The sequence below is a fragment of the Oryzias latipes genome, chromosome 2 (genome assembly GCF_053564925.1).
Source record: "Oryzias latipes strain Hd-rR chromosome 2, Olatipes_Hd-rR_3.1".
NCBI lineage: Eukaryota > Metazoa > Chordata > Actinopteri > Beloniformes > Adrianichthyidae > Oryzias > Oryzias latipes.
In genome coordinates this window covers 45,048,473-45,071,481 of record NC_136238.1, presented here as the reverse complement: position 1 = coordinate 45,071,481, position 23,009 = coordinate 45,048,473, and the positions used below count along the sequence as shown (strand labels likewise).

The window sequence follows — 23,009 nt, the reverse complement described above, 5'->3', positions numbered from 1 at the left end:
AAGGCTATAAAACCATCTCTAAGCAGCTTGAAGTTCCTGTGACGACAGTGGCACATATTATTCAGAAGTTTAAGACCCACGGGACAGTAGCCAACCTCCCTGGACAAAGAGGAACATTGATGACAAATTGAGGAGACAGATAGTTGGAACTGTATCCAAAGAGCCCAGAACAACCTCCAAAGATATTAAAGGTGAACTGCTAGATCAAGGTACATCAGTGTCAGATCACACCATTAATTGTTGTTAGAGCCAGAGTGGACTTCATGTGAGACGACCAAGGAGGACACCACTGTTGAAAGGAAATCATGAAAAAGCCAGACTGGAATTTGCAAAAATGCATGTTAACAAGCCACAAAGCTTCTGGGAAAATGTACTTTGGACAGATGAGACAAAACTGGAGCTTTTTGGTAAGCAGGGCTCCAGACTGCGACCATTAGGTCGCATTTTGCGACCAAAATTTGAGAGTGTGCGACTGAATTTATCATCCAGTCGCACATGTGCGACCAGTAAATTTGCCTCCCCCACCCTACGTATTTTCTTATACATTAAATGTGGAAGGGGCCCGTCAATGATCAATGAAATAATGTGAGACGCGAGCGCACACACACGCAGACAGACACACACACACTCGCGCACATACTCATGAAACGCGAGCACACACTCTCGCGTGATGCCCGTCTGTGAGGCGGCCAATGCGTGTGAGAAGAATAAGCCACTGTAATTGGCTAAAATATGTGGAGGGGGCGGGGCCTAGAGATATTCGCGCGCGCGTAAACATCTGTGGGAAGGAAACGGAGACAAATATCATCACAACCTGATAAGTGTGTCTGAGTTATGGGTAAGTGAACTATTGATTCGTTCTTCCGACCTGCGGCTAGTGTACCAGTGCCAGAGTGTACAGCAGGGGTCTCAAACTCGCGGCCCGCGGGCGTTTGCGGCCCCCAAGATGATATTTTGCGGCCCTCACATTAATATGAAAATTTAATGTTACTGCAGCCCGCCAGTTTTAATGAATGACACTTTTTCATTGTCGTGCACGGAGATGACCATCCAATCACAGTGGGGTAAATGACTCTTGGGGGCGTGACAATGACAGGGCTTGAAAGCAGGAAACCTGACAGCCCCCTCCCTCCCCAGACCACATTAAGGAGTTCCTTACTTTCCTTTCTAGAACGTATCTATTCGCTTGTAATTTTCTAAATACATGCAGTCCGTGCTGAACCTTTCTCTGGGTCTCACAGAACCGGAGGAAGGTTTAGGTTTTGGTTACGGCGGCGCATCAAACAGCTTATGCACGGCTGTTAGGGCAGCACACCGCTCCCGCGGGAGTCGGGTCAGCTGAGGAGAATAAATGTCCCCCACATACATGCGTGACAGCTAACGGGGCTTGAACTTTAAACACGTGCGGGCAAAAACAACATTAGTTTTAGACACACTGAAAATACGTGGGGAAAATGCACTGATAGACGTGTTTGAGATGAACCAGCGGCTCGCCTTGCCATCTCACCCACCTCCACCCCCCCAGGGGGGGGGGGGGGGGGGGGGGGGGGGCTGTGAGATGAAGGGGAATCTGCAGCAAGACTGAAGGACAACGGGAAGTTGGAGTTGTCCTTAAAATTCAATATAGTTTTAATATTCTTCTCCCCCTTTGTGTGATCTGTGTTATTATATATTTTATGATTATTTAAGGTTTTGTAATGTAGGTAGCCTTTTTTAATCAATTGGTATTTTAAATTATTTTATTTAATCACTCAACTACAAAAACCATCAGGACACATGTCCCATAATGCATTGTTTTGTAGTCTTTTGGGCAGCTTTCAGTCAGTTCAGTTTCCAGCTGTGACCGGGTAGGTTTGCCCCTTGCTCCCACCCCTATCTCGCGATATTTTTGTGATGATTGACAGGTGATGTTGGAGCAAAAACAAAAATATATGTCTCACACCAGGTGATCTGTGCAGCGTTGAGTTCACCTGGGTGATCTCAAACACGCTTATTGTGCATCTTGGCTGCACCTATTTGGTGTCACAAAGATAAATTTCCATCAGTTTTCTTTACTATTTGTACTGTCATGACAGCGATGGTGCTGTCAGTTTACCTGTTGTTGCATTTTCAAAAGTGAAGAATAAAATGTGACACTGAATTAAAAACAGCACATTGTAATTTCTGCATCTATTATTAAAGTATTTATTCGTAATACAGTGGAAATTAGTAGATTTGGTTAGCATGTTGATTTACGGTATGCACCCCTAAATTTTCTGGTTGTGCCCCTAAAATTTTCAGTTAGGGGCCACAGTGCTCCTAGTGAAAAAAGTTAGTCTGGAGCCCTGGTAAGGCACATCAGCTCTATGTTGGTAGACTCAAAAGTGAAGCACACAACCAAAAGAACACTGTCCCTACTGTGAAACATGGAGGAGGCTCAGTTCTGTTTTGGGGCTGCTCTGCTGCATCTGCCACAGGGTGTCTTGAAGTTGTGAAGGTCAAATGAAATCTCCAGATTATCAAGGCATTCTGGATAGAAATGTGCTGCCTAGTGTCAGAAAGCTTGGTCTCAGTAGCAGGTCATGGGTCTTCCAACACGACAACGATCCAAAACTCACAGCCAAAAGAACCCCAAGAATGGCTGAGAGAAAAGCGTTGGACTATTCTGAAGTGGATTCTATGAGCCCAGATCTGAATTCCATTGATCATCTGTGGAAGGAGCTGAAACATGCCATTTGGAGAAGACACCCGCCAAACCTGAGACAACTGGGGGGTATTCCAGAAAGCATGTTTAAACTACCCTGACTTTAATCCTGAACTCTGGCGGAAATCCGCCTGAACTTGCTTACTCTGGGTGTGTCGTTTCCAAAAGACCGGATATGAGTTAGCGTAATTACGATCGACTTGGTAACCCTGGGTAAATGCACGTGCACAGCAAGTACATAAAGACATTCTCAAGGGATCGCCGATTTCCGGAGTCACCATGAAAACGTATGGTGAAAAAAAGAGAGTGCTATACTTCAGTGAGATGGAGTCGGAGATTTTAATGACAGCGTACAAAGATTATACGCCGTATCTGATGATACTGTCGTATCATCAGCAAAAGAAGGAGTTTCCGCTTGGAGAAAAAGAACGGACAAAGTAAACGCACAAGTTTCGATAGACCAGACAGGGAATGTCACTCATGACCCGGTCAAAATTAATATCGCATTTAAAGACTTTTATAAAAACTTATACATATCATAGATCAATCCATCAGAGTCTCAATAATGTAAACCTACCCAGGTTAAACGAGGATCAAATCACAAATTTTGACTCCCCACTCTCGTTGTCTGAACTTCATGAAGCTCTGTTACTTATGCCTAATGGTAAAACACCAGATTCTCACGGCTTTCCCGCTGAGTTTTACAAAGAATTCTCGGAACAACTGGCACCAACGTTTTATAAAACGGTCACATTTATCAAGGAAAGCCAGTCACTAAAGCCTAATATCCCCAGCCCCATTTCTTTAATCAATGCAGATGTAAAAATTATCTGCAGAGCAGTAGCACAGAGAATAGCAAAAAATCACTCCTCAAATAATTTAACCCGATCAATCTGGATTCATCAAAGGCAGACACTCGGATGACAATGTTCACAGACTCGTTAATATAATTGACTTTGCCACCATTAAAAACCAGGAAATGAAAATAGTATCACTGGATCCTGAAAAAGCCTTTGACAGAGTAATTTGGAAGTTCATTATTGCTGCTCTCCATAAATTTGGATTTGGAGAATCATTCATCAATTGGATTAAAATATTATATTACAACCCCAATGCATCAGTCAGAACTAATAGACAGACAGACCAGAACTCTCCAAGGGGCGGCGCCTGGGGAGCTGGGGCCTGGGCTTCCTCCGGGTGGGGGGATTTCTGCCTTCTCTCTCTCTGTGTGGGGCGGTGTGAGGCCTTGGGGATTGGTGCTTCGGGGGATGGGACCCCTGGGCTGAGGGGACTGGGGCCTATGCTGGGGGACGGCTGTTTGACCACCCAGAGACAGTCTACCAGCTGTCCCTGACTTATCCTCTTCCTCATATAATTTCTTATTAATGTAATGGGGCAGGGGGGTTCAGCCTGCGATGCACTTTGGAGGGAGGAGTTACTTGGCAGTGGTCCCCCTCCCATGGTTGCCGTATGGAATACCCCCCCCTCTCGATTTTATTTGCACTTTAGACATGCAGGGTTGCCCACTCCTTCCCTCTCTTTTTACTATATTTATTGAGCCCCTAGCTGGGCAGTGGCCAGATCTAGCTTGTAGCTGGACTAGAATGGAGTAGTAAGGCATCTCCTTCCCTCCACTAGCCTGGGTGTGCACCTCGGGCAAGTGCTAGTACACCCTTAGCCTCCGTAATCAGGGTAACGATAAATCTTTCAAACCCGTAAATGTCTGCATGGGTTCCATCGATTTCTGGTCAGCATCATGTTTCTGTGACATGTGCCACTGGGCATATGAACCTCATCCTGAGGTCACCGGCCAACATATTTCTCGTGCCTCCGAGGAAGGTTTTTGAGCCAGAGGCTAGGACAAGGACGGTCTGATATAAAACCTACGACCCGTGGACCTCGCTGTCACCGTCCCAGCTTGCAAGGCCATGACAGATGAACCACGGGTGTAAAGGGTGGACACTGCACTTAACCTTAAAATCCCACTGCGCAGGCTCGAAGGACAAGTCCACGTCCATGTGCCACTTACTTCTCAAGTCCTGTAGCGATGGGAAATTGGCAAAAACTTGAATTTGGGCTATACAGATAAAATTGAAAATTGAATTGAACATCATCAGGCAACCAAACAGCAACAAAGATTTCCTCAAAACTAAACATATGATCTACTCTTATCAACTGGATCTCCATCCGCTTGATCAGAACTGCATCCCAATCAGGTCCATCAAAGCTGTCGGTTTGATCCAGAAAGAGAACATTGGTCCACAGTATTTAATCCCATTTAAGCTCCGCCTCCAGCTCACACATGTAGGGGGTTCTTTCAGAGGTGCTGATGTTGGATGGAAGAACAAGTCTCTCAGGTGATGGAAGCAGCAGATATTGGAGGAGAAGATTTCATCTGAGAATCTGGAAAACTCCCAGACCTGTCTCCAACATTCTAGAACAATTTGTCCCGCAGGAAGTTCCTGATGTTTACTTCTCTGCTGGATTTCCATTTTCCAGTGTTTCCACAACTGATGATGTCATCAATCTGATCTTTCAAAACACTTTACTTCCTGGTTTGATTGACAGCAAATGTTCCTGAAGATCTGACCCCCTAAAAGCTCCAACAGCAGCTCAGCAGAAACTCTGATCTTTCTTGATGTGGAGGGGCGGAGCCTGAAGAGGAAGCATCTTTCTGCAGGTGGTGCTGCAGCTTTGGGCATGTTTTCCAACTCTTTAGCTTCTGCTGTTCATGGAGTCGTGTCCCTCTGTTCTTGGAAAGGAGAAACCTGCAGAGAACTTTTCCCATTTCCACTCCCTCCTTTCAGCTGCTGCCCACTGTTCCCCTCTGAATCAGGAGGGAGGGGCTCTCATCTGTTCTGCCCACCCCCATCTAGAAAGACATCAGCACCACCTGAACATTCCAAAGCTCTTTTCCAACCCATTTCTACTGAGAAGGAACCAAACCCATGAAGATGAGAACAGCTGGAACAGGATGAGGGGGAAGGCTAAAGATTCAAGTCTGTTTGTGAGTCAAAGACAGAAATCAATAGAAAACACAGAGTTGATTCAAAAGAGCATTTATTAGATCCAAACAGGCTGCAGGAATTTTACAGACAGCTTTCAGTTTGAAGCCTTTTGACACTAAGATGCAGTTCTTCAAACAGCCAGCAGGTGCCTCCCTTCTCCCTCCTGCTTCAATGCAGTTGGTGTTGTTGCAGCAGCTGCATCAAAGTGATTCTCTGCATCCAGAGGCTGTCATTCCTCACTAAGATCCACTCTGTTCATTCATGTCCTCTGGAGAAAACAGGCTTTATGCTCAGAAAGTTTCTACTAGTTTAGACATTCTAGAAAATGAGGAGATTCTACTGGATTTAGATGAAACTTCTTTAAAACTGCAGCTAAAAATGCTGTCAGCATGAAAAAGAACAGAGTTTTACCCACAAAACACCAAAGAAAAAGGAAGTTCAGTCAGAAAACTGTGGAAAACATCAATCAAAGCAAAACTCTGAGTCTTTCAAACTGCATGAGTCAATATTTGATCATCAACAGAACAGAGATGACAGAAAAATGATTCAACTGAGAGACTTTTGTTCACTAACTGAGATCAGACAGGATTTCTGCTCCAAAAACTGACTTCAAAGGACTTGAATCCAGACCAGTGAGTCATGTGACCACAGCCTTTGTCCGTGTCTCCACTATGAACATTCTGGTCACATGACCATGTTGGAGGTTTCTGAATGAAACTCTGTGTTTGTTTGTCAATGAGAGTTTCTGGAGAACATAAATCAAGTGTGAAACATCTGGAACCAGAATCTAGTGATCCAGAGTTCTGGTTCTGTCCCGGTTCCAGAGACAGAACCAGGATCCAACACCTGACCCACACATAGATCTATGTCATCCAGAAATGTTCTGTCTGATCAATGATTCCCTCAATCCTTGATTGGTCCATCCCAAACTCACATCTGTCCATCAAATGGAGATCAAAGAAGAAAGTGATGATCTAGAAAATAATCTGTTTGTCTGCAGGTCTGTTTTTCTCCAGATCCTGGAGCTGCTGAACATCTGAATCCAACCCATGTCTCAGATCAACACTCCAAGTTAGAATGAGAAGAGGAAGTGCAGTTCTCCATCAGTCCACCGGGGGAGCTGCAGCAAAATAACTGTCCACTTGATGCTGAGAGAGACAGTGGAGCTGATCTCAGATCAGTTCCTGCTGCAGCTCTGACACTCATCTCCACTTCCTCTGATTCCTCCATCACTCTGCTCTCCACCTCCCAGGAACACCGTCCAGTCACCACATCTCTGCAGACCAGCTGCTGCTGCTGCTGCTCCTCTCTGCTCCTCCAGGAGGAACATCAGTCCCCCCACACCCACCTGCAGAGAGAAAGTGTAGAGCCAGAGATGAAGGAGTGTCTCCTGATCCTGGTCTGTCAGTCAGTGATGCAGCACAGCAGCAGAAAGAGCAGCAGGAGCTTCAGTCCTGTTCAGAGCAGCAGCTTCCTGTCATCTTCACCTGTTGGAGCTTCTGCTGCTCTGATTGGCTGACTGTTGTCCTGAAGCCTGTCATCATTCTCCTCAGAGCTTCACTGAGAAGCTGCAGCTTCACAGGAAACTCTGCATCTTTGCTCTCAGACTAACTTTAGGACCAAACATCTGGAAGCAGCTGGACTGACTCCAACCCTCTACTGACCTCAGAGTCTGCAGTTTGGAGTTTGGACTCTCCACCAGATCCTGGAGCTGCTGAACATCTGAAGACGGAAGCTTGTTGTATCTCAGGTCCAGTTCTGTCAGGTGGGACGGGTTGGACTTCAGAGCTGAGACCAGAGCAGCACAGCTGGTCTTTGACAAACTGCAGAACCTCAACCTGAATCCAGAAGAAAGAGTTGAGTTTAAAGACAAAGTTCCTGTTTTTCATCCTTCACTTCTTCTAAAGAGTTCAGAGCTGAAGAAGATCAGAAAGTTTAGAAAAAGTCCAAAGATGTGAAGCAACAGCAGCAGATCAGAAGAGTCCAGCAGAAGCAGAGAAGAAGAACATTCAGGAACATTCAGGACAACATGCAGCTGCTTCAGGAAAGAAGTCCAGATGTGTGAAAGTCAAACATCAGCCTGTGGCTGCATCCAAACCAACTGATGTTTCTGCAGCAACAGCAGAAAAAGTCCACTTCCTCTGTCTGCTCAGCTCTTCTCCAAACAGCACTGAATCATGGGAGAATTTCAGCAGCAGGATGCTGGAAAGTCTTCCTCCCAGTTTTCAGGAGATGATCTTCCAGTCCTTCTCTGCTGCAGCCCTTCAAGCAGAGACTTTCAGCTCCAACAGATCAAAGCAGAGAGAAGAAGGAAGTGATGAGGAAGAGTCAGCAGCAAATGTTGGACATTGATCCCTGATCAAGCTTCAGCTCTGAATGAAGAGTCAGAAGCTGCTGGGAGCTTTGATGTGAGCAGAGAACAAGCAGCTGCAGGAAGGAAAGAAGAAGAAGTTCTGACATAGATTAGAAATGAAGTGAAAACAGACGAGGAATTGAAATGTCATTGATCATCAGGAATTATTCAGGACTAAATATTTACAATCCAATAGATTTAAAACTTCCATGTCAAAAATGTCTGATTAAATTGTATTTCTTAATCTTGAATCCTAAATAGTAAAAGTCTTTTTCAAATGATCACATTGCAGAAAAACAGCTGAAAAAGTCTTTAGTTCTCCTCTGAAAGCATTTCCTGACATCTCTAAACTGTAGAGGGGCCTTGAAAAACATGAGGATCCACGGGGCCCAAAATGTCTGAATGTGGCCCTGAAGAGGAGCTGCTGATGGTTCTGCTGGTAGTCTAAACCAGGGCTCACCAACATGGTGTCTGTGGGCACCAGGTGGCCCTGCAGGCCTGTTCTAAAAATAGCTCCATTTAAAGTTTACTTTCATTGTGTTGCTGTTCTGTTTGAATCAAACTTGTATTTCTATAGATTTCAAAATGACAATCTCTTCAAATATGGTCATTCTACAGTGTATCCATCATCTGAGTTTACAGTTAGACAGTCATCTTCCTGGTTTCACATAAACTGATTGAGATTCTATGTTAATTTCTAATGAAGGAGGTTGGAGATGAAAAACATTCCGGTCTGTCAGCTTCCAACAGCTGCTTCCAGCTGTTCCTGAATCTTTGACAGAAGTTTGTGTCTGCATGGAGAAATGACAACAGCTGACTCAAACGGCTGGAAAACATCCTGAAACGTTGAAGAAGATCATAAAGAACTCTGGACTGAGGCGCTGAGCTGGACGCATAAATCACTGCAGCATCTGTGGTTCTGAACTGAAGGAGGAACCATGGACTCCTGGTTCCTCTGAACTGAAGGAGGAACCATGGACTCCTGGTTTCTCTGAACTGAAGGAGGAACCATGGACTCCTGGTTTCTCTGAACTGAAGGAGGAACCATGGACTCCTGGTTTCTCTGAACTGAAGGAGGAACCATGGACTCCTGGTTTCAGACTCAGAGACTCAGAGAGACTCTCCTACTACGGTTCAGTCAGTTTCTCTGAATAAATCAATCAAACTCTTTATGCTGATCAATCAAATGTTCTTTACATGTTCAGAAATGTTTCTCAGAGCCTCAGAAATGAAGGTTTTTGATGAGGAAGGATCAATGATGGGCATTCTTCATTCAACCATCACTAAAGCTGAGCCAGACATCCCATAATGCATCATTCATCTCAGCGTTCTGTGCTAAAGTGATGGCTTTGAGCACGTGATGACTCCCACTGTGGAACCATCAGCAACATTTTCTCTGGATCTACAGAGACTTTCCCTCTGAGAGTCGCTGCTGAAAGACATTGTTTCTGCATCAAAGTGGAAGAAAAGTGACGTCACAAACAGACTTGGACTAAAACTAACAAAGATCCCAGACGCTGTCAGGGAAACATGGCAGAGTCATGGAAAAGAGGATTAAAATGTGTTCAATCATGCTCCCAAAGTTCCTTTTTTGACATGAAATGGATCCGTGTTCTAAAATAGGTTGGAGATCCTGATTGACAAGATCCTGATTGAAACAGATCAGTTTCTATCAATCATCAGAACAATCAATTCAATTGATGAAGAAAATCTGAACCAATCATCAGTTTATTTCAAACACGGCTGCAGACAGAAAATCTTCCAGTGAAACATCAGAAAGTTCTTCACCTGATCCGTTCTTCTCATCCTTCAGGGAGTTCAGCTTCTTTACTGACCTCAGAGTCTGCAGTCTGCAGTCTGGACTCTCCAGAAAACCACACAGAGGAAGAACTCCTGAATCCTGCAGGTTGTTCCAGCTCAGGTCCAGTTCTGTCAGATTAGACGGGTTTTTCTTCAGAGCTGAGACCAGAACTTCACAGCTGATCTCTGACAAACTGCATTTCTTCAACCTGCAATTAGACAGAAAAGTGTGTTCAGGAGCAGTGATGCAGCTGGAGGTCCAGGAACTTGGTCCATTCAGTCAGGTGGGACCCGCCCTGATGACAGACTGACAGATGACATTTTCACTGTTTGCTCATTTCTGTTGGATTTGGACCCAAAAACATGATCAGGAATGAAAATGACAGATTAGAAATGACTTGAAATGAAGTTCAAACAGACGAGGAATTGAAATGTCATTGATCATCAGGAATTATTCAGGAGTAAATAGTTACAATCCAATAGATTTAAAGCTTCCATTTCAAAAATGTCAGATTAAATTGTATTTCTTCATCTTGAATCATAAAATGTGAAAATCATTTTCATCACCCAGAAATCCTTCAGGACATTTGGGTCAAGCTCAAGGCTGGTGGGCCACATCTGGCCTGTTGTGTGATCATATCTGGATATAGGGCCGGTCGACAGATCAATTTCTGTTTTATTGATTCAGTTCAATTTGTTGTTTAGAAGATCATTTTGGGGAAAATCTGGATTTTATTTCTCAGCTCGCCCGCCTGCCTATCAGTGGCAGCTACTGTCTGTCAGAGAGGGGAAGCTCATTTTCGGCCTACATCATAAAATTGTCCATTTATTTAAAAGTAAATTCTGCAGGACTATTTTTTGCTTATTGATCTGCGTAAATCCATCCATCGTCACTGTCGTCTAGTCCTCAGACATCAACAGGAACAGAAAGAGAGGCGGCAACTCCAAACTGCATAGTAGTAGCGCCCCCTGGTGGCTTGTGCACACTACTCCGTATTTTATTTATTTATGTTTTTTTTTCTAGAACTTTACTGATCACAACGATCCAATACAAAAAAGTGAAATACAAATACAAAAAGTGAAATACAAATACAAAAAAGGAATAAGTAGCTAGTAGCTGCTGTCGTCTTCCGAATCGGTATCAGCCGGATCTGCTCTGTCTGAGTCGTGTTAAAGTTTGAAGAGCAGCGCGTAGACTAGTGTGGCCACCAATGGAGTGAAAAATTCCTTATAGTACAGAATCGCTGTCAGACAAAAGGAGGTGCAGTCTAATCGACACACAGACCCTGTGTGGGGAGTCGGACTGAATGGGGAGTCCGGGCCAGCCCACTCCCCATTCACCCCCAGAAACGCTGAGCGTCCGTGGGCGGGACATAATCGCAGCGTTTATCCAATGACCGTCTAGTTTCACAAAGCTGAAAAAAACGTTCCAAGCAGCCCCATTGAAGTCAATGGACGTCTATAGGGAAATGCACTGTGACGCTGCAGGAATATATAAGATCCAGTCAGCCGACCTGCTATATGTAACTGATTCTGAATTAACTCGTCTGTGAGATGAACGTTTTAACACATTTTTAGACGATAAAATGTTAATACAATAGTACATATTTGACCATTCATTTTGTGACATTGCTGTCTAGAAATGGCCACTGCTGTCCATCTATCTATCTATCATAACCCCCTCCTTTTTCCCTTAACATTACCCTTTATAACGGATTCAGTTTGGTCACCGATGCACAATAAGGAGGACGAGACTACTCTGGTCACTGCATCTTTAATGCCTTTAACAGCACAAAAGAACACGGCATTAGTGGACAGCACAAGTTCAGCTCCCTACATGCAAAGAATAAAAGAAGCGTGATCAAAAGTGGTACCAAAAAAACATTAAAAGATAGTTTAAAATAAATGTAAACGATTTAAACGAATGTAAACGAGCAGTTTCATGTCAGTTATTTAACCATATTTAAGAAGCTAAAACCCATTTTTCTATGGAGTCCTATACTGTTCATAATTAAATAAATAAATATTTAATTAGATAAATAAATCTGACATCATGCAAATACACAATCAACAAATAAATCTCTCATAAATATATAAAAAGATCATGAAATTGTGAAAAACATGCACACTGATTTTATATAAGCCATTATATTTTTCAATATATTTCATTTTGCTTTAAAAACCTGTTCATTATTTTAAAACAGCATTTTAAAATATTTATTTTTAATCATGTGGAATATTATTATAATTCTGTCTTTTTTCAGAAGCTCGTATTTCAAAATCAATATTTTCCAAAGTAGCTTTGTTTTTATTTCATGTTGTTTTTCACAATGGCGTATTTATTTCATGAAGAGCTTTTTCACCAGAATGAGTCTGTCTGTCAATCAGTGAAGGTGGGCGGGGTCTAAACGTTCATTGGCTTATCCATGGAAATCGACTCATATTCCTCGATACCCGCTCAGCGGTGTGCCAGTCAGAGAGATGACATATTTCAGCGATATCTGCACGGCTTTGCTACCATAAGAGATCAAATAGAGACAATAGAGTCTGCTACAGAAGATGCAAACATGAAGGACTCTGTTTTTGTAGTTTGAGGGTTTGTGTGGACCAAAGCACAGAGAGGAGCTCCGGTCGTCCACGTCTATAAGTCCCCGGTTGAAACACTCCTTATTCTTACGCCATTCACTCAGAGCTCACATCGTGCCTTATGTCGGCTGCAGGAGGCGAGCTGGCGGACCGACAGAGTCAGACCAGGAGCTGCGGAACAAGCCTGCTGAGGCCTCCTGAACCTTATATTTTTCTATTTTCAATGAGACAATGATTATAATCAGGTCCTCTGATTTTATCTTTCCCTCCCTTCAAAATGTTGAACCTTTCCTGCGATGACGTTTCTGACCGTGGTCGGAAAACGCAGTGGAGATCCAGGATTGATTGAGCAATTCTGCAGCCAGGGTTTACTCCAAGAATCAGGCTCTGCACTTTGGAGGAAACCTTTTTTTATTATTACTTTTCCGGGGGACAGGGACACAGACCCTTAACTTGCACTCTCGCGCTGCCTGGGCGCTCTGATTTACACGTAATTTAAGACGTAGTTTGACTGCGCTGAGCTGAAGCAGAGACTCTCTGGGATGATCTCATGAACTCAAACATGGAAACATTGTTATCATGTGAAATTATTCAAAATAAATAAACCTGATCTCTTAACACTCCATGTACATTGTGCATCCATGCATTTTTACTGAGATAAGCGCAGGACACCACTCCATGTGACTATCAGGCTAAAAACATTAGCTGTAGCTCCTCCCACACGCCGCAGTTGCGTTCATGGAACTCCAGTTCATAGACATTTTGTGGAACTCCAACAGCCACTCAGCCTAACTTAGACAACTACTATACGTTCATAAGAAGATGAAAATTGCCGAACCAACCACAAAACCACCTGAATTATGCACACTCGCCCAAAGCCACTTTTATCCGCAAATTTAGAACAAAAACTGCCCAATTTCGTGTAACACTGTGGATGTGTTGAGGTGCAGACTCCCCCTAGTGTTGAGGAGTGTGCATCGCGCCGTCACGTTTGGTGAAACATCTTCGATCGATGTAGTCAGGGTGCTGCTGCTCATGTCTGAGTAAAGGAGTAGCCAATCACAAAAGTGTCTCCGCCTTGTCTAGTTTGATTGACAGATAGACTCATTCTCCTGAAATAGCTCTTCATGAAATAAATACACCATTGTGAAAAACAGCAACATGAAATAAAAACAAAGCTACTTTGGAAAATATTGATTTTGAAATCCAAGGTTCTGAAAAAAGACGTAGAATTATAATAATATTCCACATGATTAAATGAGTATTTTAAAATGCTGTTTTAAAATAATGAACAGGATTTTAAAGCGAAATGAAATATATTGAATAATATGATGGCTAATTTAAAATCAGTGTGCAGGTTTTTCACAATTTCATGATCTTTATATATATTTATGAGAGATTTATTGGTTGATTGTGTATTTGCATGAGTTCATATTTATTTATTTAATTAAATATTTATTTATTTAATTATGAACAGTATAGGACTCCATATTTTCAAAAGCTTACTTACAATATTGAGGACACTGCAGAAAACAGACTGTTCACTCCACCTGAACAGGGGGGGGCACCGACCACGTGGTGAAGGCAGGTGTCGCACTAATTACCTTCCCTGCGCAACAGGTAACAGTGTGGAACTAAAGTTTCTAATAAAATAATTGGAAGATTAACAAAACATTTATTTATATAATGTGTTAACTAAAATAAAAGAATTTCAAAATTAAATCATCACTGTGAAGTTTTATGAATGTTCATTGAAAAAATCAATTCACCTTAACCTCAGCCCTTAATTTTACCCTTAACTTAACATTTACTTAATCTTCCTTAACTTCACCCTTAGCCTCAGCATATTTACCTATTCTTTTTCTAAACTTAGCATTACCCTTAACTTTACCCCTTACTTTTACCCTTAGCTATACATATTTACCTAAACCTTTTTTGTACATTGACATTACCCTTAAAATTAACCTTAACTCTACCCCTTAAGTTTACCCTAAGCTTAACCTATTACCCTAAACTCTTATTTTTTCCCTAATTCTTCCCCCAACATTATTGTTAACTTTAAACAGTGGACCGACTGGTTTGACGTAGATCCTGCAGCCTTTAACCCAAGTGTTCTCAATCTGCTAACGCTTCCTGAGAAGCCTGGCATGTTTGGAGATTTCAGCATTCCTTTTCCATTTGAATTTGATCTTTTACCGCTGCCGCCTGACTCCTGCGCAGACGGCGCTGCAGTTCTCAGCGGCTTTCTCAGCTTCTGAGGTTTCCTCTGTGAACGTCCAGTGTGGAAACGTTGATGAGGTCCTGCAGGATTTGAACCATGTTTGTGGGCATTTCAGACGTCATTGTTCCTTTAAGGTTAAACGCTGTAAACTCTGAGCCTTGGATCAACGAACACACAGACGCTCCTGCCGTCGCGTGGAGCATAAATGGGGGAAAAAAAGACGGTCTTCACGTGTCATTTGAGATTTTGAAAAACTCCTTGACTGAGTATCAGGCTGCTGTGAAAAGTTCCACGTTTCTGTCAAATGTGTGTCTGAGAACATCAGCAAGCCTAAGATCCTTTTGAATCCTTTAAAGCCTGTCAACAGTTTTTAACAGTTTTTACTGACAAGGTCAGTGCTATCAGGTTTTTACCCTCTCTTTGGACCCCTGACCCTCTGTTTAGGACTTTCAATGCAGTGTCAAAGCAAAGGATTGTGGGAAACCCTCAGATGATAGATGGTGACATCAGAACTGTGTCATGAGTGAAAATGACCATAAATGGTTCAATAATTATTCCTAATTGTAATCTTGGCTGCTGCAGAAACTTGTCAAGTCTTTCATCTTCCATTGTTGTCTCTTTAGTAGCATTTAACCGGCTACTAACAGGTTATTGGCCGTTGGAGCCGTTTACCGTCTCACTTCTGTCTCCAGTCAGAGCCTCTGTGCTCACAGATGATCAGCTGATGTTCTTTGTGTTTCTATCTGCTATTGCAGGTCTGTTTCTGTGGGAAATCATTTGTTTTTTGAAGGCTGTCAGTTTTTTTGTGTTAAAAACTCAAAACACATTTGAATCTGTTTCAATTTTTTTTGACGGAGTTAATCACGGATTTTGAGTTTTGACTTTTGGCACTCGCTGCTTTCCGTACAACCGCATTGTTCAGGAGTACGAGGCAGAAATGGAGGTCCAGAAAGGACTCCTGAATGACAAGTTTCTTCTTCAGACCTTGCTGGATGGCTCTCTGGACCAAACTAAAGGGATTTGTAGTCCTGCAGGTGTGAGATGACCTTGTGAGATGCAGGTGTGACGTCTGACCGCTTCAACAACCAGCTAGCTTTTGTAGCTAAACGGATAGAACAGCTAGCAGACCAATCAATGTGGTTGACCATGAGGGTCACATTGCAAGCAACGATCCAGCCTAGCAACTTCCCTCTAGAGCTACTACTGTGAAAAACATCAGCAACCTATAGGAAGATGACAAAGATAAAAAGACCCATGCAGCTCATTGGGGATCATTGGACGTCTCTCTGTAATCACAATGACCTGGAGGTTACAGGACATTATTAGGATTCAGAGTGGAACTGAGGTCAAATGCTTTAACTATTGTGGAAACAGAAGAGCAACATGTTGCTAATGCTGCACTGAGCACTTTCTGCATGTGTCCAGACAGCAGAGTATTGAACAGAAAGTCAGCAGACTGACTACAGCAGAGAGACAGCTCCTGTTTGAGCTCAACGCCGTACATGGTTCATAGTATCTACCATGGCAGTTTGTCTGCAGAACATCTGTGTAAAGGGAAATTGTTTTATTATTATCATTGTTTAAATGTGTGTTTAAATGTTAACTCCGATTGACCTTTTTAGAAAACAGTTGTGTGTTTGTTCATCTGTTTCTCATCCCAGCTAGGATGAGGGGGTTTTAGACACACTGTCCTGAGCTGATAAGGAAAACTGTTTGAACTTAGAATAGACCCACATGGATCATTATACGACACCCCCTAATGAACTTTTCTCTTTGTCTTTAATGAAAGGTGCACAGGTGATAAAGGTGCATAGGTGAGAAGGGTGCATAGGTGAGAAAGGTGCACAGGGGAGAAAGGTGCACAGGTGAGAAAGGTGCACAGGTGAGAAAGGTGCATAGAGGAGAAAGGTGCATAGGTGAGAAAGGTGCACAGGTGAGAAAGGTGCATAGGTGAGAAAGGTGCACAGGTGAGAAAGGTGCACAGGTGAGAAAGGTGCATAGGTGAGAAAGGTTCACAGGTGAGAAAGGTGCACAGGTGAGAAAGGTGCACAGGTGAGAAAGGTGCACAGGTGATAAAGGTGCACAGGTGAGAAAGGTGCACAGGTGAGAAAGGTGCATAGGTGAGAAAGGTTCACAGGTGAGAAAGGTGCACAGGTGAGAAAGGTGCACAGGTGAGAAAGGTGCACAGGTGAGAAAGGTGCATAGGTGAGAAAGGTTCATAGGTGAGAAAGGTGCTCAGGTGAGAAAGGTGCACATGTGAGAAAGGTGCATAGGTGAGAAAGGTGCACAGGTGAGAAAGGTGCACAGGTGAGAAAGGTGCATAGGTGAGAAAGGTTCACAGGTGAGAAAGGTGCACAGGTGAGAAAGGTGCACAGGTGAGAAAGGTGCACAGGTGAGAAAGGTGCACAGGTGAGAAAGGTGCACAGGTGAGAAAGGTTCACAGGTGAGAAAGGTGAATAGGTGAGAAAGGTTCACAGGTGAGAAAGGTGCACAGGTGAGAAAGGTGCACAGGTGAGAAAGGTGCACAGGTGAGAAAGGTGCACAGGTGAGAAAGGTGCACAGGTGAGAAAGGTTCACAGGTGAGAAAGGTGCATAGGTGAGAAAGGTTCATAGGTGAGAAAGGTGCTCAGGTGAGAAAGGTGCACATGTGAGAAAGGTGCATAGGTGAAAAAGGTGCATAGGTGAGAAAGGTGCACAGGTGAGAAAGGTGCACAGGTGAGAAAGGTGCATAGGTGAGAAAGGTTCACAGGTGAGAAAGGTGCACAGGTGAGAAAGGTGCACAGGTGAGAAAGGTGCTCAGGTGAGAAAGGTGCACAGGTGAGAAAGGTGCACAGGTGAGAAAGGTGCACAGGTGAGAAAGGTGCACAGGTGAGAAAAGTGCATAGGTGAGAAAGGTGCACTGGTGAGAAAGGTGCACAGGTGAGAAAGGTGCACAGGTGAGAAAGGTGCACAGGTGAGAAAGGTGCATAGGTGAGAAAGGTTCACAGGTGAGAAAGGTGCACAGGTGAGAAAGGTGCACAGGTGAGAAAGGTGCACAGGTGAGAAAGGTGCATAGGTGAGAAAGGTGCATAGGTTAGAAAGGTGCATAGGTGAAGCAGTCCTTTGAGAAGAGAAGCATGGTGGACGTCTTCTGTCACTCTTGCTTTTCTCCCTTGTGCATGAGAAACTTGATTCTTGTTGTGGTCTGTTGTTTCTAATTGTGTTTTTCTTTAATGTCTAGATGCATTTATCTGACAATCTGACAGCACAATAGCTAAATGCAGGAAGTTAGTGGTCCATGTTCAACATAGTCCTGCTATGCAGCAGAGCTGGAACACAAGCAGAACGATTATCATCAGAAGACAGAGTCCCTCACACAGGATCTGACTAGCGAGTGGAACAGGAAATGATCAATACTGACAAACACAGAACCACTGACAGATGGTCCTACATCCAACCAACGACTCCATGGCAACCTTTGCTGAAGTGGATAAGCTGAAGAAGCTGGAGGAAGTGCTAGAGCATTGTGGCTAACTTAGTCATCTGTCTGTGTTTCCCTATTATATTAAGATGAAATTCATGATATCTATTTCTATTAAAGGTCCATCAGGGATCCTGGAGGACAGAAGTTTGTGTCCTGCTCAGTGGTGCTGCCAGCATTGTGTCATCTGTAGTGATGAAACCTGTGAGGATGACCCAGCAGAGACCAGAGGTGTGGAGGTCAGTCAGTGCTTTACTCAGGGAGGGGCATAGCAGGAGGCCTAGAAAGCAAGAACCACTGGAGGAGCCCCCACCACCTAAAAAAAGAGCTGCTGTTGTGCTGACTACAGAGTCTTCATCTGATGAAGACCAGGACTGCATTGAGAACTGTGTGGAGCTACAAGGCAGAGCCCACCATCAGCTTGGAGGACTGGCCCCCCCACAGGTAAGATGGGGGCTAAAAACCCCAGCCTGACCCAACTCAGGCCCGCGGGCATTAAAACCCAACCCGGCCCAAACCCGACCAATTAACTTGATCTGCAGGCCCGAGCTCAAAGCAAACCCGAAATTTCAATGTATCCCATAGTATTTTTGGCAGAAAAAACACCAGATTTCTTAAGGTTAAAATAATCTACATATTTCTATGATCATGATAAATGCATTTGCTTGACGTTGTGTAGACTTTGCACAACGAAATGACACTGGAACACAGAATAAGAGGCCAGACAAAGAGAGTGAAAGAGAGATCTTGATAATAAGCACTCGCTTCATTACACAGAGAAATACTGCAGCTGTGGTGCATGTTTGCCTTTTCAGTTCCCCTGTCTGGAGTTTATCCTTGACTTCTAGCTGCTCCATATCAGGGTTTCCTAAACAAAATAGATGCAGACTTATGGAGGGAAGATTACATTCATGACACGTGCGCAGAGCTGCAGGTGTCCGGCGCCCCCCCTCTTTCTGCCACAGTGTATGTCAATCAACGGTGGGCTGGTGAGTGGTGGGAGGGGGCGGGGTCTACGTGTGTGTGTGTGTGTGTGTGTGTGTGTGTGTGTGTTTGGTGAACGATCTCCCTCTGAGTAAGAAGAAGCTGGCTGTGTCTTTGGGTTCGTGCGGTAACCGTTCTGACATCCAGGATTAATAAAGAGCTGTTTGATAAACGCCCACCTAAGGAGCTTCTTTGCAGACTTTACAATATATTTATTAAAAAAGTCAGCAAAATTCGGGTCGGGTGGGGTTCTGACTCAGGCTTAAAGTGTGGATGCCTTGCTTTGAACAACTTTGTCAAATAAAAAAGCCCTTTAAACGCTGATTCTATTGATACCAAAAGTTAGCGTCGAAAAAAATCCGAAGCATATGAATAATAGACATCTTTCGAAGGAATCAGAGATTTGAATTTGCCGCTAAGAGCGCAGGCTGGAAGTGACCTCGATATGACCTGTGACGTCACGAAAGGCATTGACTTTCGCAGTTCCGCTTCGGACAGCATGTAAACAAAACAGGTAGTCTTCGTTTCTCTCGTGTTTAAATCTGTTAATCATCAACATGCCAAGTCGTTGTGTGGCAGCTGGATGTAGCAATACATCTAGTGAAAGTGTATCTGTGTATAAATTCCCGAAACAAGAAACGCTGCTGAAAAGGGGAAAGTTCAAGAAGGTGGACGGCGAAGGATTTTTCCCTCCAGATCTGCAGGAGAGAAGTCTGCGTTTTCGAAGGGACAAAAAAACAAGAAGACACAAACGAAGAATTTTGAACGGAGAGTTGGGAGGAGGATCTTGGCTTCTGAGTCGAGGAAAGGCGGGTGAGCTGGAAGCGAGCGAGCCGTTTTCTGGGTCAGAGAGGACGGCGCTGGAGTCGGGAGCGGAGGCTGCTAAGCTAGTGTGCATCACGATGGATCACATTGAGGCGAAGTAGTCGTGTTTTCTGTTGTCCTTGGATCCAACTGGAGTATTTCAACGCACTCAATGTTTTGCAAGAGAAGCAACAGGCCTGCAACGTTTTTTTTTTTCTTTTGCTTTTGAGGCGCCGGTACCGTGAGTAAACTGAACTGTGTGTGTGTGTGTGTGTGAGCGCGCGCACGAGAAAAGGTTTCAAACTGGTTCAAACGGGTAAAACTGTTAATGTTCCACAGTTGTTAATGGTATACAGCAGGGGTCGGGAACCTATGGCTCGCGAGCCATATATGGCTCTTTTGATGGTAACATGTGGCTCGCAGACAAATCTTTAATTATACTTTTTTTTTCATTAGAACAGTCCTTGTCTGGCGCGATGCGATGCCAGAGGCCCGCAGTAGTAGCGGTGCTTGGAGAACAAAATCTACGCCAGCACGATCAGTTTACTATTATCTATTATTTCACAGAGTTTGTACCAGCCGGAAACCTGTGAATTGCCGCGTCTAAAACTGCGCGCCCGCGTCTCTGAGAAAGAGCGCGCAGTTGCGGGGACGGGATGTTTGAGGAAGAAAGCCGGGGGGGGGGGGGGGGGGCAGGCCAGTAAGGTGAACCGCACAGGGATTCTTAAAAACGTAAAACCCGCTGCCCGTCACTCACTGCAGCGTGTGTGTGTTTGGCTCCCCGTCCGCATGTGATCAGTCTTTGTCACATCTAAAGAACAGTCAGACCTACGATCACGTTTAAAGTCTCATCGCCTGCATGAAACAGAAACTCACTACGTATCAACCGGACTAGACCATCAGCAAAACCACCACGAGAAATACTCATCATTTATTAGCAACAGCATAACAATGTTATTAAAAAGAATCCACAGACTTATTGTACTTTAAAAATGTTGAAATTACATCAAATGCACACATTCATTTGTATATTTAGTTTTAAACATATTGTCGCGATCTGAGTTGGACTGGGTGGCTGTTGGGCCGCGTTAAAAGTTCTGGAGTTCATTGAACGCATCAAACAGAGATCTGATTGGCCCTCAGTTCTGTCGCTCAGCCTGTTGTTAGGTAGTTTGGACCAATGGGGTTCAGCTATGGGCCGAATAAGGGAAATGGGAGGGCTGGAGCGGGAGGGGGGAATATAAAGTTGGGAGAAGCGCTCTCGTCTCGGCGGGAGAGATTCAGGAGTTGCTGAATTAATTGTACGGCGTTTGTTGCGGTCTGCAGTAACCAGAATAAAGAACCCTAAAAGAGGTTAAGTCTCCGTGCCTCAGTGTGGGAAAGAGACGCTACATTATTGTATGGCTCTTTCGAAATTACATTTAAAAATATGTGGCGTTTATGGCTCTCTTGGCCTAAAAGGTTCCCGACCCCTGGTATACAGTGACTTTGTTAACTAAAGAGTAGTAATATCTGGGAAACTTTTATTTTGTGACATTTATTTTGTAAATTGGGTTGAAAACCAGTGTTTACCTTTGTTTAGATTACGACAAAAGGGGACATTTTGAGTATATTTTAGGGTAAGTAGCACCCACCCCCCTACTCTAAACTAACAGGAGGGCTCCACGGGTGCTACATAAAATTGGCAACTAACCATGCCGTGTTCTGGAGTCTAGCCGAATCTTCATGCTTCATGCTTCATCTGATGATAAATCGCTAATAGAGACGGTAGCATCACTCTGTGCTTCGCTATCGGTGCTAGCCATGTTGTCTGCCTTTCGTTACGTCACAAACATGGCGGCGCGAAGTCGGCGGAATGCGTGAAGCCGGCGGCCGTCCTCGTTGTTTATATCGCGTTTTTCGCTATTTATTCTTTTTCGAAAAATATTAAAAACAATCGCAACATGAAATAGAGACTATTTACTATATTTTGGCTTATTAAAATAGGCCATGTCACCCACACTTTAAGATCTTACCTCTACCACAGACAGACTGAGAAAGTCTAGAGTCCCTCCTGATTTTAGTCCAACAAAATATCATCTGCAGCTGCTGGTTCTGTTCAGTGCTTTGAAGACTGGCTGGATTGTGGTTTTAACATGTTTTTTAGGCATATTTGTTGGGATTTATTCTGGTCTGAACCCTTTGAACAGTTTTTTGTCATGGTTTGAGTTTCTTTTGTATTGGTTTTTGCTTTCTGTCTTGTTCTGTCATGGTTAACATGTAAGTTCTATTTCCTGTTTTATTTTGAAAGGTTTCCTGTCTTGCCTTGTTTCTTGAGTTTTACTTCCTTTGGTCCCCATCTGCCCTGATCGTGTTCACCTGTGTCTTGTCTGCCCTGTCTGTATATTAGTCTTGTCTCTGCCTTCCTCCTGCATTGGTCCATTATTCCTGTCTGGTGTTCATGTCATGCTCCATGTTTCTCGCCACGCCACAGTGAGTTTTTGTTTTGTTCTGACATCCTGCTTGTGACGGAGCACCTATAGATGCAGTCACCTGCGCACACGCACACACAAACACAAAAGCATACACACGCAGTTTTTCCACACATATTAACCTCTTACCGCATTTTCAGACGCTGTGTCGCGAGGCAGGCGCTCCTTGGGCGGGTTGTGTTGAGGGTGCACACTCAATGCGCTTTACCGGGAGCCGTTACGGACCGCGAGTTTCAAACGGAGGCGACACCTGATCAGCTGTGTTAAGACGCGACCGGCAGCAGTGGGCGGAAATGACGTCATCACACAAATGGGGGGAAAAACAAATTATTCATGTAAATATATTAGTTATTATTGTTTGTAGCATTTTGGGATGGAGGGATTTATTCCTAAATGGTTTGGAATTATTCTATGTTTTTTTAGTTTATTTTCTTTGTAAATGGGTGGCAGAAATTGCCAGAATGACAAGCAAAGGACTAATCAGAGGAATATGCAGAATCCAGCCTAATGGGAGGGGCTTAGTGTATATAAGAGGGAGAGGTTAGTTGCCGCAGGCGGGCAATGAGGGAAGACATGGATGTGCTCTTCTCCTGTGTAATGCTGTTCAACATATGTAAACTTTCACTGAGGATTATTGCA

At 43.8% G+C, this 23,009-nt stretch overlaps 2 protein-coding genes across 4 annotated transcripts in view; both read right to left on the bottom strand.

Annotated features, from left to right (window-relative positions):
• Positions 1-23,009, bottom strand: part of LOC111948779 (uncharacterized) — a 360,906-nt gene that overhangs the window by 186,050 nt on the left and 151,847 nt on the right. The gene's annotated exons all lie outside the window — the stretch shown is intronic.
• The window catches only part of LOC144988982 (NACHT, LRR and PYD domains-containing protein 12-like), a 60,766-nt gene continuing 43,483 nt past the window's right edge, over positions 5,727-23,009 (bottom strand). For both annotated transcript variants that reach the window (XM_078940522.1, XM_078940524.1), the window contains 3 exons: positions 9,880-10,053; positions 7,356-7,529; positions 5,727-7,039 (listed from right to left, as the gene is read on the bottom strand). In XM_078940522.1, the coding sequence (XP_078796648.1) occupies positions 7,021-7,039; positions 7,356-7,529; positions 9,880-10,053 (367 nt within the window). In that variant the 3' untranslated portion in view covers positions 5,727-7,020. The remainder of the gene's footprint in view (positions 7,040-7,355; positions 7,530-9,879; positions 10,054-23,009) is intronic.